The sequence below is a fragment of the Rhinolophus ferrumequinum genome, chromosome 14 (genome assembly GCF_004115265.2).
Source record: "Rhinolophus ferrumequinum isolate MPI-CBG mRhiFer1 chromosome 14, mRhiFer1_v1.p, whole genome shotgun sequence".
Taxonomy (NCBI): domain Eukaryota; kingdom Metazoa; phylum Chordata; class Mammalia; order Chiroptera; family Rhinolophidae; genus Rhinolophus; species Rhinolophus ferrumequinum.
In genome coordinates this window covers 13,627,349-13,644,095 of record NC_046297.1, presented here as the reverse complement: position 1 = coordinate 13,644,095, position 16,747 = coordinate 13,627,349, and the positions used below count along the sequence as shown (strand labels likewise).

Sequence of the window (16,747 nt, the reverse complement as noted above, 5' to 3'; positions counted from 1 at the left end):
GGTTACTCTTAGGAAAATGTAAAAGGGTATTTTAATTTTCTATCAGTGTATCTGGGTAAAAGAGAAACAACAAACTGGAAAAACATTTGTAACAAATAAGGCATAACAAAGAATAACATCTCTGTAAAAATCTCATTCAAATGGATTTTTGAAAAGAATGATATTTAAGACCCGAATAGTTTAAAGGAAAGGGACCGGAAGAAATACTCTTAATAAGTAAATATGTGGGAAAATGTTTAACCTTGATGCCAATAGTAAATGAGATTTTTAAAGGAGACATTTTTTTTCTCTACAAAATTAAGAAAACTGTAAAATAAATAAAATACTGAAGAACTGAGAAAGTAAAATACAGTGGACACCCTTGGGCATTACTAGTGTCATTATCACATTGTGCAACTCTTTTGGAAAGCAATTTGGCAATATGTATCAGACATGATATTCATGTCACTTGGGAATTGTTGTAAATGAAATAATCTTTCATATGGAAAAAGAACAAAGATGTTCATTTTAGTATGATTTATAATGTAAAATTAGAATCAAGTTAAATATTCATTAATCAGATAATATTTATCTATATATTGTACATTTAAAAAATATTCTTGAAGATGATGTATTTAAAGTTTTGACGTAATGAAATAAGAGTATAAATTTTATACACATATTCACAGTGTGATTATGGTCAGTTTTTAACAGTTACAGAAAAACTATGTAAAATTACTGTTAAATATTTCCAAGATTATCTGTTGGTTATGGATATTTGAAAAAATAATCTATTCCTAATACTTTTCTTATTTTCCAACTATGAATATATATTTTTAATTGTAAAAGATGAAACCATTCAAAAATATTTTAACTCTTTCGCTGCGTTAATTTCAAGTCTTTTCCCAAAATGTGTCAGAAATCCACAAAAAAAAACAAAAAGTTGGTATTTTGACTATTTTATGCATTTAATAATAATAATTTTAAGTGCTTTGTATATAAGTGACATTATATTTATGTATAAAAATTTCCTATTGTTACTCATTCTTGGCAAACACAAAAATATAAAAAATGTACATCAGCTTTCCTAAACTTCTTTTCTGGAAGTTGCATCCGCAGTCAGCAGATGGAAATATTCATTCAGATATATCTGACTGTCACAGCAAAAGTTAAAGGATAAAATCTATGTAATCATGATTTTCCATGTTTCGCTTGCTAATCGTGTTGAGCGTATATAGGGTTAGGTCAGTTGTAGATTGTCTTGGCCTTGCTGTAGGAGACAACTGGTTTTCAAAGACCCGAACTGACAGCGATTCCTGGGTCTGCTTTCTGTTTTGCCGCTTTCAGCTTTAGATCCAAATTTTGTTTCTTGTTTTCTTTTTTCATCATAAAATCTGAAACTTAGACTAGGATCTCTTGCAGTTTTAAAATACTGATAAAAAGAATCTCTTCAAAAAAGGGAAAGAGCCATACTTCATCTTATAGTTGTAACTATTATTAAGGACTTTTTAAGTGGATAACTAAATGAAGTTAACAGCCAGAAAGGATCTTAGAGGGCATTTTGACCTACCCCTTATTTATATAGAGAAAAAGAGGTCAAGAGAAGTCAAGAAACTTACGCTCTTGAGTAGTGTTCACTCTGTTAATAAATTATACCTCACCCCGAGTTTAGTGATTAGATGTAATCTTTAAGAACAGTAGGTAGAGTAAAAAGTTATCTAATTATATACCCCAATAATTTCATTATTATTTCAGAAATGTGCTGCAGTAGGAAAATCATTGCCAAACAAAAATGATCTTGCTACATATTAATGTAATTCAGAGGACACCTTATCCTTGTTAATGTTTAATCCATGCTTATTGATACTGCTTCCTTCATCTATATAAGAAAACTTCATTGAGTGGAAATGTGATCTAGTTCTTTGCACATTGATTAAAATAATAAGTGTATTAAAATTACACTTTAGTTCAGATTACATTATCAGGTTCTATGGAACACTAACATTTAAACATAATCACAATATATTAAGTCAAATTATTATGCTTTACACCTTAAACTAAACTTATACAGTGCTGTATGTCAATTTTATCTCAGTAAAACTGGGGGAAAGAAGATTACTCCATGTTACAATTATGCCACAATAGGGCAGTTCTCATTTAATGAACCGGAGTATTTATACTTTTTGTTTTGTGCTAAAATGTTATGGTTCCTTATATTTCTGTCTTCTGGAGATTGAAAATTTATTACATGAAGATTTTTCATGTAAACGTATCGTTAGGAAATAAATTTGGTTTGTAACTGGAAAGCTGGTGCCAACGTTGTTTCATAAGAAAGCTTTATTATTATTATTCAGAACTTTTGCCCTTTGTTTTTAAAAATAGCTTGTATTCTGGAGATTGTAAGTTTCAAATGAATTTAAGTGGAAATATGTAGGACATATGTCTCTAATAAGAAGTTGTTTAGATAAAATTTGTTGGTTCTAATTAACTCAAAGAGAAGTTCTTAAAAACTTATTTTCTATCAATAGCTTACATGAATAATTATAGGATTTAGTGAAAGTATAGATATTTGAGACACCTATTAGTGATTTAATTCTGAATGTATGAAGAATTTCAAAGTGAATTTATATGACGCAGAATTCACTTACACTTGGCTTTTGTGGAAAGTGCTCATTCTAGACTAATCTTTTGGGATTTTGAGTTAAATTTCAAGCTATTATAATTATTAATGAACTAGAATCTTTATTAAATTACTTTATGGCATACTAGGTGAGTAAAGATTTGCTTCTAAATTAATAACAGGGATTAAATTTACTGTCTTAACAGTTGTAAAGAGAAAAGCCCATCTAAAATTTTGATACTACCACAATGGTGGAATTAGAAAAACACTCTTCGTTATATGTATTTGCTTTAGAAATAAGTTTATCTCCTATCAAATTAAAACTTTCAATCCAGTATTTGCACTCTTTATGATCATATTATAATTTCCTATGTTTGATAAGTTATTATTTGAAAATTGAAAAACAAAAGCCAATTTTTAACCAGTGTTTTAAATGTAAAAATGATTCCTCTTAAATTGTGGTTTCAATACCCACCTCTTCCAAAGAGCTTTGCCCAGTTTACTTCGTTCTTTTGCCACTTTGAGCTTGATTTCTGCCTTACCCTTTTCTGTACAACTGCTCTTGAAATCATAAAAATGATTATGTATGTTTCCAAATAAGTCCATACATTGATTAAGAATTAGGACTTTGGGTTTCTTTAACATGGCAGTACATCAGATATCTGGTACAATTATGTACATTTTATTTGAAAAACATACATTGATCATTGAAATTCCAATATGAACGTTAATGTTTTTTCCCTACCCCAACAGCTACACTCTACCTCACAGAACATCAACCTGGGACCATCTGGAAATCCTCAGTAGGTTTGATTTGTTTCAAACAATCCTTTAAATTTTAGGAAGCTTTTTTTTTTTTCGTGAATGTGCAAATATAATTATACCAGTTTAACTGGAAGCCTATGAAATGTAACCATAGTTACAGTGAATATAATACTGTCATATGCTTGCCTAATTACTGCTCTAGCTTTGCATTGCTTTAGTAGAGTTCTGAGGTGTTTTTAATCCACAAATTATTGATCAGGTTCTGCTGTTTTGCTTTTGTCACTTTTCTGTGTGTGTGTGTGTGTGTGTGTGTGTGTGTAATCAGACTATATTTCCTAGGGGACCCTAAGTCCCGGGAGGTGCTTGGGAAGTGTTATGACAGAAGCATCCCTCAGGCCTAACTGATACTCTCCTGGTGCTGTCATTGATGCAACCCTAGTTGTTAGCCAGCTTGTTCCAGAGGAGTCATGATGGACGTTAACTCATTAAAGGCTATTAAACAATCTTGATGCAGTTTTTCCCATAGAACCTTATTTATTTGACCCCAGGGGAAACATTTTGAGGAACACCAGGAGTGGTAAATACAGACTTCATCTTGAGTGTCAACTCCAGGAATTCATTGGAGCGGAATACTTACCTAGAACACTGCAAAGGAGTCCAAGACAACTTCCTGGCTCAGTTGGAGGTGCCCTGACAGATTAGTGATGACTGCCAGGGATTAGAGAAGGAGTGTAGTGTGGCTGTCCTGACTTAAAATTATCTTTATAGCCTTATTGGACTAATTCTAAAGTATTCTATCTTTTATCCAGGATACTACGCTTCCCTCACCCTTTTGGTCCTCTTAAACAGTGAGTATAGACAGATAAGAGGCATGGTCCAAGGATGGGGTCCTGGGACACTTCAGTGTTATAGTAAGGTCAGGGAGGAACCAGTAAAGGAGACTAAAGAGAATGTGGTGTCACACAATCAGGTGAACACAGTGTCTTGAGGAAGGAATGATTAATCCTGTTCATGCTGCTGATAGGACAAGTGAGATGAAGGATGAGAATTGATCACTGGATTTGCTAAGTCACTGGTGACCGTTAACGACGGTTCCAGTGGTGTGGTGGGTACAAAGACTCTGACAGGAAAGCGTTCAAGAGGGAACTGGAGGAGAACACAGCAGGTATAGATATTGAGTGTAGACCACCCACCTGAGGAGTTTTGCTACAAAGGAAAGCAAAGAAACAGGATGGTAACGAGACGAGAACGTTTGGTTTTGAGCATTCTTTTCTGTCAACCAACATATTACTGAATTGGCCAGCAGCACAGAAACAGAAATTTGGTTTAAATTAGGCTTTATCACCAACACTTAACAGTGCGGCCTTGGGTATGGCCCCAGTTAGCATGTTTATTATGAGACATTTATTTTTTCACTATTTGTTTAAAAAGTGATTTCACTATCTCGCGCATCATTAAAGAACAAAGTAACTAGTCCAAAGAGCAGGTTCTTGAAGAAGAAAACATCTAAGCTTAGTTAAGTTTTTATCTCCCTAACCTTCACCTGTTACTCTTTAACCTAGACTTGGTGTTACTCTCCTGTGTGAGTTGGCCATTTGTTTCAATAATGAGTAGAAGGAAATTTAAAATCTAAATAGTCATTCCCCCCTCTCTAGAGCAATTTAGGAATTCGGACTGGATTGAAGAAACTAGCTCTTCCTGCTGCTTAAGCTCAACTTTCTGCTGCCCTGGCTTTTTCCTACGTACAGCCAATGCTGTTTTTACCTGATAGGTTACTATGAATACAAGGACAATCTTAATATTCCCTCTGGCTTCTCTATTCCTGGCTTTCCTATATTACCATCTATGAGAACAAATAGAGAGGTCTTTTATCTGTAATGTACAATAAGTGATACACGTGCAAAACGCTGTGCTGACTTTTTACTCCATCAGAAACTTTTCATAGTGATTTTACTAGGTGTTAACAGCTAGTACCTTTCTTTCCAGAAGAATTACCAGACAAGATAGTCCTTGGAATGTATCACTAATTTACATAGTTATTTAGTTTCCTCATTAACAACATGGGTGACGTTTATGATTAATAAAATTGGTTTAGATAGAAGCTATTGAGTTTAAAATTCTATATATATATACATATATATGTATATGTATATATATATATGTATATATACACACACACATATGGGGGAGAGAGAGAGAGAGATGTTTATTTTTCTTTCAAGGAGGCTGTTATTGAAGTTTCTCTTAAGCAGAACTTAACAAGGCTTAAGTGAAGTTATAATTGTCTTATCTATCAGAAAGTAGATATTATTATTATTCATTATTACCTACTTTATATTAAAAATGAGATACTACCAGTGTGAAAGCTGGAGTCATCATGCTGAAATGTTTTGTATCTAGCATTTACTTATTAAAGAAATGCTTGAAAGTTAACATCTCAGTATCTAGGAGACTAATTCTTGCCATTGTTCATTTATTTCAGTGCTAAACCAACAGACTTTGATTTCTTAAAAGTTATTGGAAAAGGCAGCTTTGGCAAGGTAAGAGCTTTTATTTTCTCATTCCATTAATAAGTACTTACGGAATGCATGCTTTATATATGCGAGGCCACAGAGCTTATTGGTATGTGGGATATGGAGATAAGATCCTTTCTCTATCTTCAAAGCACTGACAGAATAACTAGAGAAGTAAGACACCTACTCAAATTCTAACATAAAACTTATTTGTTCAGCAAGTATTTGTTGAGCACCTACTGTGTGCCAAGCACCAATACAGGCCCTCATTAGATAATATTGACATGGTAGTACCTTTGTGATGCCTACAACCTAGTGTGTGTGTCGGGGGGGAAGGGAGTCAATTAAAAATATGCAGTCAAATAAATAATTATAAGTAATAATGGGCCTGTGAAGGAAATGAATAGAGGGAAGTGACAGACGACTATAGGACGTGGGGGCAAAATCCCTCCTTAGATGGGTGGGTCAAAGATGGCTTCTCCGAAGAGGTGCTATTTAAGCAGAGGCTGGAAAGACAAAAATGAGCAGTGGTGTAAATAATACTTGGGAAAAGAAATGGCTGTGTAAAGACCTGGCTTCTCCTAAAAAGTGAGTGTCACATCAGTCACTTAACTTGATATTGTGGCCCTACCAAGGAAGGAGAATCACTTAAGGCTAGAGGTGTCATAGGTGGAGTTATCAGAATTATCAAATGTATTTAATACTTTTTTGCATTATACTTCAATCTGTAGTAAAAATAAACATGTATGTGTTTAATTATAATTTGCTGTATTCATATTCTGTATCTCTGGTTTGTTTTCTGAGTTCCTTAGATACCAGGAATTGGGACCATCCAATAAACCCATGTGTTTATTAATTCAGCAAATATATATTGACCACCTGCTACATCCTGGGCAATAGAAAGTTAGAAGTGGATCCTACTCTCAAACTGCTCACTGTCCATTGCGATGTTAGAGATAATCTGTCATTAATACCAAAAAGCATTATCTTTTGGAAACTTCATGTTTAGATCTTGAGTCTACCAAGGATTGGTTCTTGCGTATAGTATTAGTGTAGATCACAGTTCATTTTATTTCCTATGGGTATCCGTCTGATCCCAGTCTATTGAAAAGACTATTCTTTCGCTACCGATGTCAGAGTAACCTTCATCATATAGCCAGTGTCCATATATGCAATGATCTACTTCGAAGACCTTATGTTTAGTATTTGCTTGTAGACTTTATATTTTGTTTCATTAGTCTGTTTGTCTTTGCTCCAGTACCACATCGTCTTGACAAAAATGGCTTGATATCTGACAGAACAAGTCCTCCCTCCTTGTTCTTCAAGAGGCCATTCTTAGTTCTTTGCATATCTGTATAAATTTCAAAATGAGCATTTCAGTTTCCACAAGATTCTGTTGGATTTTGATTGAGATTGCATTGGATATGGAAATCAATTGGGAGAATTATCATCTTTACATTATTGAGTCTTCTAATCCATGATTGTGATATATCCCTTTGTTAATTTAGTTCATCTTTAATTTTTCTCAATACTGTTTTACAGTGTTCTGTATAGAATTTTTACACATCTTGAATTAGATGTATTCCTGCGTGGTTTGTTTTTATGCCGTTTGAAAACTAGTGTTAATTAGTGAAACTGAATGTATGCATTGCTTATGAGACATTGGTTCTACTCCTAGCTCTGTATCCAACAGAAATGCATGCACATATGCACAAGGAAAAGCACATGCCAGAATATTCATAGCATTGTTATTTATAAACAATCTAAATGTCTATCAACGAAAGAGTGGATTAAATTATGTAATGCAGTATTCTGCACAGATACAAAAATGTGAAAACTATACTACATGCCACAACATGAATTCACATTAGATAATTTAGAGTGAAAGCAGTAAGACAGAGACAACTTTATATAATTCTAATAATATGAAATTCAAGAAATGTCAAAATTTAACCTTTGTTATTGCAAGTTGAGATACTTAACCTTTGAGGAAGATGGAGATTGAGTAGTTTCTGGAATGGGGCAAGGGGAGGCGGTGCTTCAGGCTTCCAACAATGTTTTATTTTTTGACCTGGATAGTGATTATGTAGTGTGTTCATTTTGTAATAATTCACTGAACTGTAATGATTTGTCTGTTACTCTCCTTATATTATTATGCTTAATAAAAATTTAAAATCTTGCAAAATGCTTAGAAACCAACAAAGAGCAATAAAACATAGTAAAGCAGAATACACAAAAAGAAGGAAAAGCAAACAGAAATGTAAATCAACAGTATGTTGTAAAATAGAAAAATATGTATATGATTAAATGGCAATCCAACGTTTATTCTAAACTCTAATTAGTGGTCTTGGTTCTACTTTCCATTTGCCCATTTGTTTCTTAACCATCTGTCCTCTAAATCTACCACCAATCTACTGGAAAAACTGCCTACTTGAAGGAAATCACTACCTCCAAATTGCCACATTCTTTGAATTATTTTCTCAGAATGTACTTGAAAATGAACCAATCAAAATATAGAAGGAAAAGTTAGGCAGGTGGGAGGTGTCGAGAAAAGGAAAAATGTAAGAAGGGAAGAACGTCCAACACAGTCAAATATTGTAAAGAACAAAAGAATGGGACATGAGAAAAATGCCAACAGTTGAGCACAGGACATTTTCACCCTAAAGATGTTTTGACTCCATCTCCATGACTAACTGTTAAAAAAAATTAATCGACTTTGTTTTTCAGAACAGTTTTAGACTTACAAAAAAATTGAGTAAAGAGAAAATACAGAAAGGTCAGAGAATTCACAGATCATCCCCCACCCCATACACACAGCTTGCCCTGTTATTTACATCTTACATTAGTATGGTACATTTGTTCCAATTATTGAACAGATAGTAATACATTATTAACTAAAATTCATCGTTTATTTAGATCGCCTAAGTTTTTACCTAATGTTCTTTTTCTGTTCGGGGATCTCATCTGTAATCCCATGTTACATTTAGTTGTTGTGTCTCCCTATTAAGCTCCTCTTAGCAGTGACAGTTTCTCAGATTTGCCTTGTTTTTGAGAACCCTCGATGGTTATGAGAAGTGCTGGTTATGTATATTTTAAGATATCCCTCTATTGGAATTTGTCGGATATTTTTCTAATGATCAGACTGGAGTTACAGGTTTTGGCAAGGAAGACCACAAAGTAAAGCCCAGCAACGTTACTAGTTGCTGTTTCAGATCATTCTGAAACGCTTTGGAATATGTCATTTAATAGTTATGCAACCTGTGGGGCATCTTGAAGCCCTTAAAACTATTTGCAAAACCTTGAGTATATGTCTGCCTTTTTTCTGAGGGAAAATCTTCTTAAGTTTCTGCAGATCCTTCAAAGTGTCTTCATGCAATCCAGCTCATAGAAACTCAGCTACACTCGAATTTGGTGCTGCTTCCTCTGAACTCTTCTGAATTGGGAACCTATAAAGAGAAGCCTAAAAGTTAAAACAAAAATGCATTTTGATCACCTAGAAACCATTTCCTTCTCCTTTTTTTATGTAGCCATGAAGTTTATAGCCTTAATATTTTCTAAGGACACTCTTCCTGACTTGGGGCTGGCGCACACATGTACACACACACACACAAATACACGCATGTGTGCACAAAGATCTCAAGCAGTATAGATTTTGGTACTTAAATTTAGTAAAAATCTCAAACATCAGCACATTAACTGACAAAGAAATGGTGCCTGGCATTTCAAATGATTAACAACAGCCTTTTTTGTTTTAAAATATTTAAAGAAAAGTGGAGTTATTAAATAAATTTAGTAGTTTTCAATTTTCAAGACAAAATTAATCTATAAACTTAAGTATTGATTTATTGATAAGTGAATTATTCCTATCAGAATATTAAAATTTCTAATAGCATGCACAATCTTTAACTACAACAGGTTCTTCTTGCAAAACGAAAACTGGATGGGAAATTTTATGCTGTCAAAGTGTTACAGAAAAAAGTAGTTCTCAACAGAAAAGAGGTAAAATAAAATAGCTTCTTTTCTCCTAAACCCCTTTTCTCAATTAACACAGTTGTTTTCTAGTGTATAATGTGAGTTGATCCTTTACCTTTTTTTTTTTTACAGCAAAAACATATTATGGCTGAACGTAATGTGCTCTTGAAAAATGTGAAACACCCATTTTTGGTTGGATTACATTATTCTTTCCAAACAACTGAAAAGCTTTATTTTGTTCTGGATTTTGTTAATGGAGGGGAGGTGAGTTTTTTAATTAGTTTTCTAATATTGATAATGTTTAGAAAAATAGAATTAAGTCAAAATTTTCTTTCCTTGAGCTTTTGGAAGGCTAGTCCTGCATCAACAGCTGTTTGTTGAGTAGCAACAATATTTAAGGTGATGGCTAAATAAGCATAACACAAGATGTGGAAAAGTATAAACACAAAGCTCTTAATCAGCTTATGGCGTAGATGGGAAGATTCATAATAAAAGAACCTCAGTGTGAAGCTACAGACTCCATGGATAGTTTTGTCACTGAGCAATATAGCAAGAATAATATTCTGAAGCATTAGAATAAAACATGATTTGTAATTTAGATAATTATTGTTTCAATAGTTGCCTATAAATATTCGTCTAGCCTGTCATTTTCTAAAATGTGTAAACTATTAATCAGATGAGGTGATCCTCTAATAAAGGGTTCTGTGGTGAAGTCAATTTTGAAAATGTTTCATGTTGTATCCCATTGGTAATTAACAATATGTTTCTTGGTGATTTATGATATGTTTCAACATGTTAAAGACTTTGAGAAGTTCTGCCTTAAACAAAGCCAGGATTTGTTGTTGTGTTTTCTTGTTACTAATTTGAGATTTTTAATTTTTCTTAGAATTTTATTTTATTCATATATTTATGTTTCAGTTTTTCCCTACTAATCCGCCATCTTGAATAGGTCCCCAGGATTTGTTTTTTAAAAAATTTTTATCACATAATCCCTTTTTTTGGTTTGAACCAAATCTGTTCAAAACTCTGAATTAAAGGGATATTGAAATACATTTTCAGATATGCTGCTCTTGTGATAAGTACAGTAATAGCTAACATGTATCAAGTATACTTACAGGCCCAGCACTCTGGCTCTTTGTACATATCATTTTGTCTTCAAACAGTTTTATTTTATGAGACAAAGAAACTGAGGCATGGAGAAGCTAGGTAACTTGCTCAAATTGTACGGTTGTAAGTATTGGAGCCAGGAATTGAACTCGGGCAGTCTGATTCCAAGATTTGGGCAGGTGACCTGCTCCTATTCCTCTACTTCAATCCTCACACCATTCTAATTTGATCTCTGACCTGTGAATGTCTCTAAAAATTATTTTAGCTGACAGATGCTGTCAAATCTATGCAAAAAGATCTTCCATGCCCTAGTTCCAGAGCAGAGAGAGGGGAAAAAATATTTCAACCTTATTGTAGTACACTTACTTAACTGTAGAATAAAGGAGCTAGAAAGAAGACCACTTTCTATTCTGCAAACCTGAAAGGTGATCAGACACCCCTAGATCACTTGGCAGGAAGATCATAAAAAGAATCATTATTCATCCCCCTACATCTATGACAAAAATGCCTTATGACTCCTCAGTGCTGAAGCAAGATTATGAATTCCCCAGGCACCCTGTTTCAGAGATGTAAGTGACCCCACAATGTCCCCACCTTGCAGGTTGTCATTTTATCTTGTATGTGCATGAATGCTAACATATAACAAGAATTGATTGAGGGGCTCTTACTTTATAATTATTTTACATGTGTTATTTCAGTTCATCATCACAACTCTTTGAGATACACACTCTTGTACCCATTTTATAGATAAGGAGATTGAGGCTCAAGAGGTTAAGTAACTTTTTACATGTCACAGTGTTCTAGTAAGTGTTAAGCCCTGGATGTAACCTAGACATAAGTACCTCTCTCATGTCTTTGAAATGTCATGTGAGGCATCCAACTGCAGATGAGATCCTACAGCAGGTTTCCTTCTTTGTGGTTTCTTCATGCTGCTTTAGGACTTTGCTTTTGATCTCTTTACACAGTGACCGCTCATAACTGAGTGGCAAAGATGGAAAGAGTAGGCTTGTCTTCTAAAAGATACACTTGGCTAAGATAATAGGGGGAAAATAGAAATAGAATGTTGGGGTGGGTGGAAGAGGAGTTGAATGGGGCAATACGTAGACAAGGAATAAAGACCAGGAGAAAGGATTAAAAAGAGAGAGATGGAGTGTAATTTCATTATGTGTTTTCTGTTATTATTCCTGTTATTTCCCCCAATGTTCATACTTACGTTTTTTTAAATATTAACAATGATTTTTATTTTAATTTTTTATTATTATTTATTATTTTTTTTAAGGAGGGCACAGCTCACAGTGGCCCATGCGGGGATCAGACTAGCAACCTTGGTGTTATTAGCACCACGCTCTAAACAACTGAGCTAACCGGCCATCCCTGCATGTTTTTTTTTTAAACAACAAAAGAACAAGACAAACAAATGAAAAAACAAAAACTCATAGACATAGACAATAGTTTAGTGGTTACCAGACGGTAAGGGAGGAGGGAGGTGATAGATGAGGGTAAAGGGGATCAAATATATGGTGATGGAAGGAGAACTGATTCAGTGGTGAACACTCAATAGATGATACAGAATACAGAATTGTACACCTGAAACCTATGTAACTTTACTAACAATTGTCACCCCATACTTGTATTTTAACCTTGATGTGTGGTATTTATTACTGTATACTACTACTTCAGATTTATGTTGGAACCAGGTAGAGTATAAACAAATAAGTTTTTTGATACTGGGCACATAAATAAGCCTTTCTGAGCCTCAGCTTTCTCGTTAATTTTCTACCTCAGAATAGTTGGGTGTATTAAATAATACAAGCATATATAAAGTCCTTAGCTTAGTGCCTTTGATTCAATAAGCAGTCAGTGTTAGTGAATGGTCAGATTTTCATTAGTATTTTATTGGACAGATGTGACCAGGAGATCAAGAAATAGAATATTACAATAGTGTAAGCTACAGCTAATAAAAACAATAGTAGGGATAAAAAGGAGGAAGTATTCCAGAAATAATTAAAAGATAAAAACAAGAATTTATTCGATTGACTGGGTGCAGGGGCTAAGGGTAAAGGAGCAGAACAGGCGAATCCCAGGTCAGCACCCGTTTATCTACTCTGTCAGATGTAGTATAACCGATCTTCATCCTAACCTTCCAGAAGAGGCTAAGAAAACATTTTTGGACAATCTTTGAAAATTGGAGAAGTTAAATGAATTGCCTACAAAAAAAAAAAAGAAGAAGAACCAGGATTTAAACCCAATCTGATCAGCTATGAAACCTGCCTCCACAGTGCCTTGCTGCCTCCCTTGGCTTAGAGGGCTGGGCAGAAAGTAATATCTTTCAGAAGGAGGTCACAGCAGCAGCAGGAAGTCTGTGAAAGACAAGGGGCTCTGTTTTAGGCAAGTGGAATTTGTTGCCTTAGGAAATATTCAGGAAAGATCAGCAGGCAGCAGGTGTTTGCAGAAGCTCTATGCAGAGGTCTGGGCTGGGGGCTCCACGTGAGAGACATCAACACAAGGGATGAACTCATTGCAATAGATCAGGGCACGGTATCCAGAGAAAGGATAATTGTGGAGAACCCTTGTTAATCCGTACAGAGTAAGGGCCCAGAGAGGAGTGGAGATGGAACTCTCCAAGGGAGACGGAGACCTAAAGAGAGATCATCGTTGTAGAAGCCGAGGACTTAAAAATAGGTCAAGCAAACTTTGCCGAGGCAGGTAACCTAATGACTACAGGCAAGTTGTAAGAAATAAATTAAGAATTAGGAAGTGTAAGAAAGGAACTGGAAAGTCCAGCTGCCAATTACCTCCAGCCATTTACTACCACATTGGAATTTAGGCTTAATGGTGCCAAGCTTCCCCTCCTTTTTTTTTTTTCCCCCTGGAAGAAACCCAAACTATGAATTTTCATCAAAAACATTTTTCCAGTTTTTAATTTAACAATTAATTTAGATTTTTCTAAAAACAGTGTTTGGCTCAAGCAAATTATATCTGTGGGTTATAGTTGATGTGCCAGCCACTAGTTGCCAATGTCTGAATTGTGTTTGATTTTTTTCCCCAAAGGCAAGAACAGTTAAAATAGGTCCAGTAAGGTACTGTAACTACATGGCAATATCTAGGTCATTGGTCTTCACTGATCTTTTCCAGCGTGGTTGCCTGGAGTGGTAAGGACATTGCCAGACTGAGGATTGAGGAGTAAATGGGAGATGAGTAAGTTAGCAAGGGAGGAAGAAAACCTGTGGTTGAAGAGAGACAATAGCTCAGGGACACAGGCGAGGGAGAGTCACAGTTCTGTGCTCTTTTATCTCATGTTCAAAATAACAAAAACAAATCCTGTTTTTCTATTTATAGAATATATTTGTTTTGCTTTATGTGTCAATGATGTTAGTATTCCTATTTTTTCCATTTTATAGCTGTTTTTTCACTTACAAAGAGAACGGTCCTTTCCTGAACACAGAGCTAGGTTTTATGCTGCTGAAATCGCCAGTGCGTTGGGTTACTTGCACTCCATCAAAATAGTGTACAGGTAAGTTTTTTAAACATTACTTGTAAAAATGTCTTTTTATTGCTTTATTTCAGTTGATAATTCAGTTTTATTCTTCTTTCCTTTTTTTTTTTTTTTTTTGATAGAGACTTGAAACCAGAAAATATTCTTTTGGATTCCATAGTAAGTATTGTCTTTTAAAAATCTAGTAGTTCTCAATTTTTATTGTTGTGCTTAGTGGAGAAAAGTCAGCCCCAAAGGTTCCAAACTGAATTTATGTAACAGTCTCAAAATGACAAAACTATAGAGATGGAGAACAGATTAGTGGGTTGCAAGGGCACAGGGTCAAGGGGATAAAGGGGTGCAAAGATAAAGGGGTAGCACTGTCCCTTTGGGGTGATGGACAGTTCTGTCGTGATTGTGAGTGGTGGTAGTTACAAAAATCTGTACATGTCTATTGCATAGAACTATACATACTTACACAATAAAACCTGAACATCCCATTTTCTAATCATGTTAGCCAGCAGAAACATGATACAATACTATAATCCTTACAATTTATGTTAAAGCCTTGTTATTCTCGGACACACATACACACACATTTAGTTTATTTTAAACTTACACACAAATGCATGCATGTACAAAATAGTGAAAACTAAATTAGGTTTGCAGTCTAGTTAACAATATTGTACCATTGTCAGTTTCCCAATTTTGATATTGTACTGCAGTTATATAAGATATCAGCATTGGGGGAAGCTGGGTGAGGGGTACATGGAATTTTGGGTATTATTTTTGCCATTTCCTTTGGGTCTATAATTACTTCAAAATAAAATGGTTTTTGAAATTGTCAATTTATGTCCATTTGTTGTTTTATCTTACTGCCCCTGTATTTCTCAGGGACATGTTGTCTTAACAGATTTTGGGCTTTGTAAAGAAGGAATTGCTATTTCTGACACCACGACAACATTTTGTGGGACACCAGAGGTAAGAAGTCTCTTTTGTCATTCACATAATCATGTATAAAATGCAAAAATGAATCACAAATTGCATATACAAAATTTGAAATCAGAAAAGTAGAATAAAAATTATCATTTCAGTTTCTAGCCAATTAGAAATAATCTGATAATCATCCCTTCTGAATATTTAAAGTTTATTGATAGTTGTTATTTTTAACTACGAATGTGAGATACCACAGATAACCCAAAAAAGACATGTTATGCTTATTTTTAATGGACAAGTTTACCTTAGACTTCTTTAAGCATTTGATTATATTCCTAATCCTTAAAAATAAATCACAAGTCAGTGACGAAAATGTCCTAAAATTGTGGTAATGGTCGCACAATTCAGTGAATATATTAATAGCCATTAAATTGTGCATTTTAAATGGGTAAATTGCATGGTATGTGAATATCTTAATAAAGCGTGTGTGTGTGTGTGTGTGTGTGTGTGTGTGTGTGTGTGTGTGTGTGTGTGTGTGTTTAAATAAGCTAAAGCAAATGTGGCAAAATATTGGCATTGCCTATATTTAGGTGGCAGCCTTATTGGTTTCTATTATATTTCTCTATTTTTCTGTATAGTTAAAATATTTCATAATAAAATTAAGTGTTTATTTAACAGGAAAAAATAAAACAGTGGATGGGGATGGGGAGAAGCACAAATCAGAGTTTATTAACCCAAACATCCCATTCTTTAATCCTGTTAGCTAGCAGAAAATGTATCTTTCTGTTTGAGGCAATAGTAATAATCCTTATAATTTATGTTAAAACCTTGCTATTCTCAGACACACACACACACACACACACACACACCCATTTAGTTTATTTTAAACTGTTTTAATTTTAATGTATGGATAGTGATCTTAGGTGCCAGGTAGTATTTCATCATTATCGAAATTTCAAATACTGTTGAAAATGTGTTATAAAATGGCTCACATGAGACTTCTAATTAAGATCAGAAACTTAATTAAAAGTAACAATATTTACTTTAAAATATATTTTTTTCTTCCTTTCTCTAATCTCACCCTAGCTCTTACATACATTTGTAACTATTCTATTTTAGTTTATGTATGAGTGAAACATTTTTTGTGAGTATATATTGATTTCATAGTTAAAATCTTTAAGACCTGTAGTTTTTAGAAAGGAAACACAAGTGTTTTTGATCATCTAAATCTAAATGTGATCAGAAATTATTAAACCCTTTCTATTTATTCTGCCACTTCTTTGAATCACATAGAAAAAGCTTAAGAAGAAATTTTCTTATTTCATATGGGAAGAGAAAAAACATATTTTGGAATCTAAAATTCAAATTTACTATCTTATA

The 16,747-nt window shown here is 34.1% G+C and overlaps 1 protein-coding gene across 6 annotated transcripts in view; it reads left to right on the top strand.

The window, feature by feature from the left end:
- SGK3 (serum/glucocorticoid regulated kinase family member 3) overlaps positions 1 to 16,747 on the top strand; it is a 107,473-nt gene that overhangs the window by 78,841 nt on the left and 11,885 nt on the right. For 4 of the 6 annotated variants that reach the window (XM_033126126.1, XM_033126127.1, XM_033126129.1 and 1 more), the window contains exons 7-14: positions 3,353 to 3,402; positions 4,174 to 4,212; positions 5,847 to 5,904; positions 9,793 to 9,876; positions 9,982 to 10,113; positions 14,358 to 14,470; positions 14,575 to 14,611; positions 15,326 to 15,412. In XM_033126126.1, the coding sequence (XP_032982017.1) occupies positions 3,353 to 3,402; positions 4,174 to 4,212; positions 5,847 to 5,904; positions 9,793 to 9,876; positions 9,982 to 10,113; positions 14,358 to 14,470; positions 14,575 to 14,611; positions 15,326 to 15,412 (600 nt within the window). The remainder of the gene's footprint in view (positions 1 to 3,352; positions 3,403 to 4,173; positions 4,213 to 5,846; positions 5,905 to 9,792; positions 9,877 to 9,981; positions 10,114 to 14,357; positions 14,471 to 14,574; positions 14,612 to 15,325; positions 15,413 to 16,747) is intronic. The other 2 variants (XM_033126130.1, XM_033126131.1) reach the window with 1 other exon arrangement.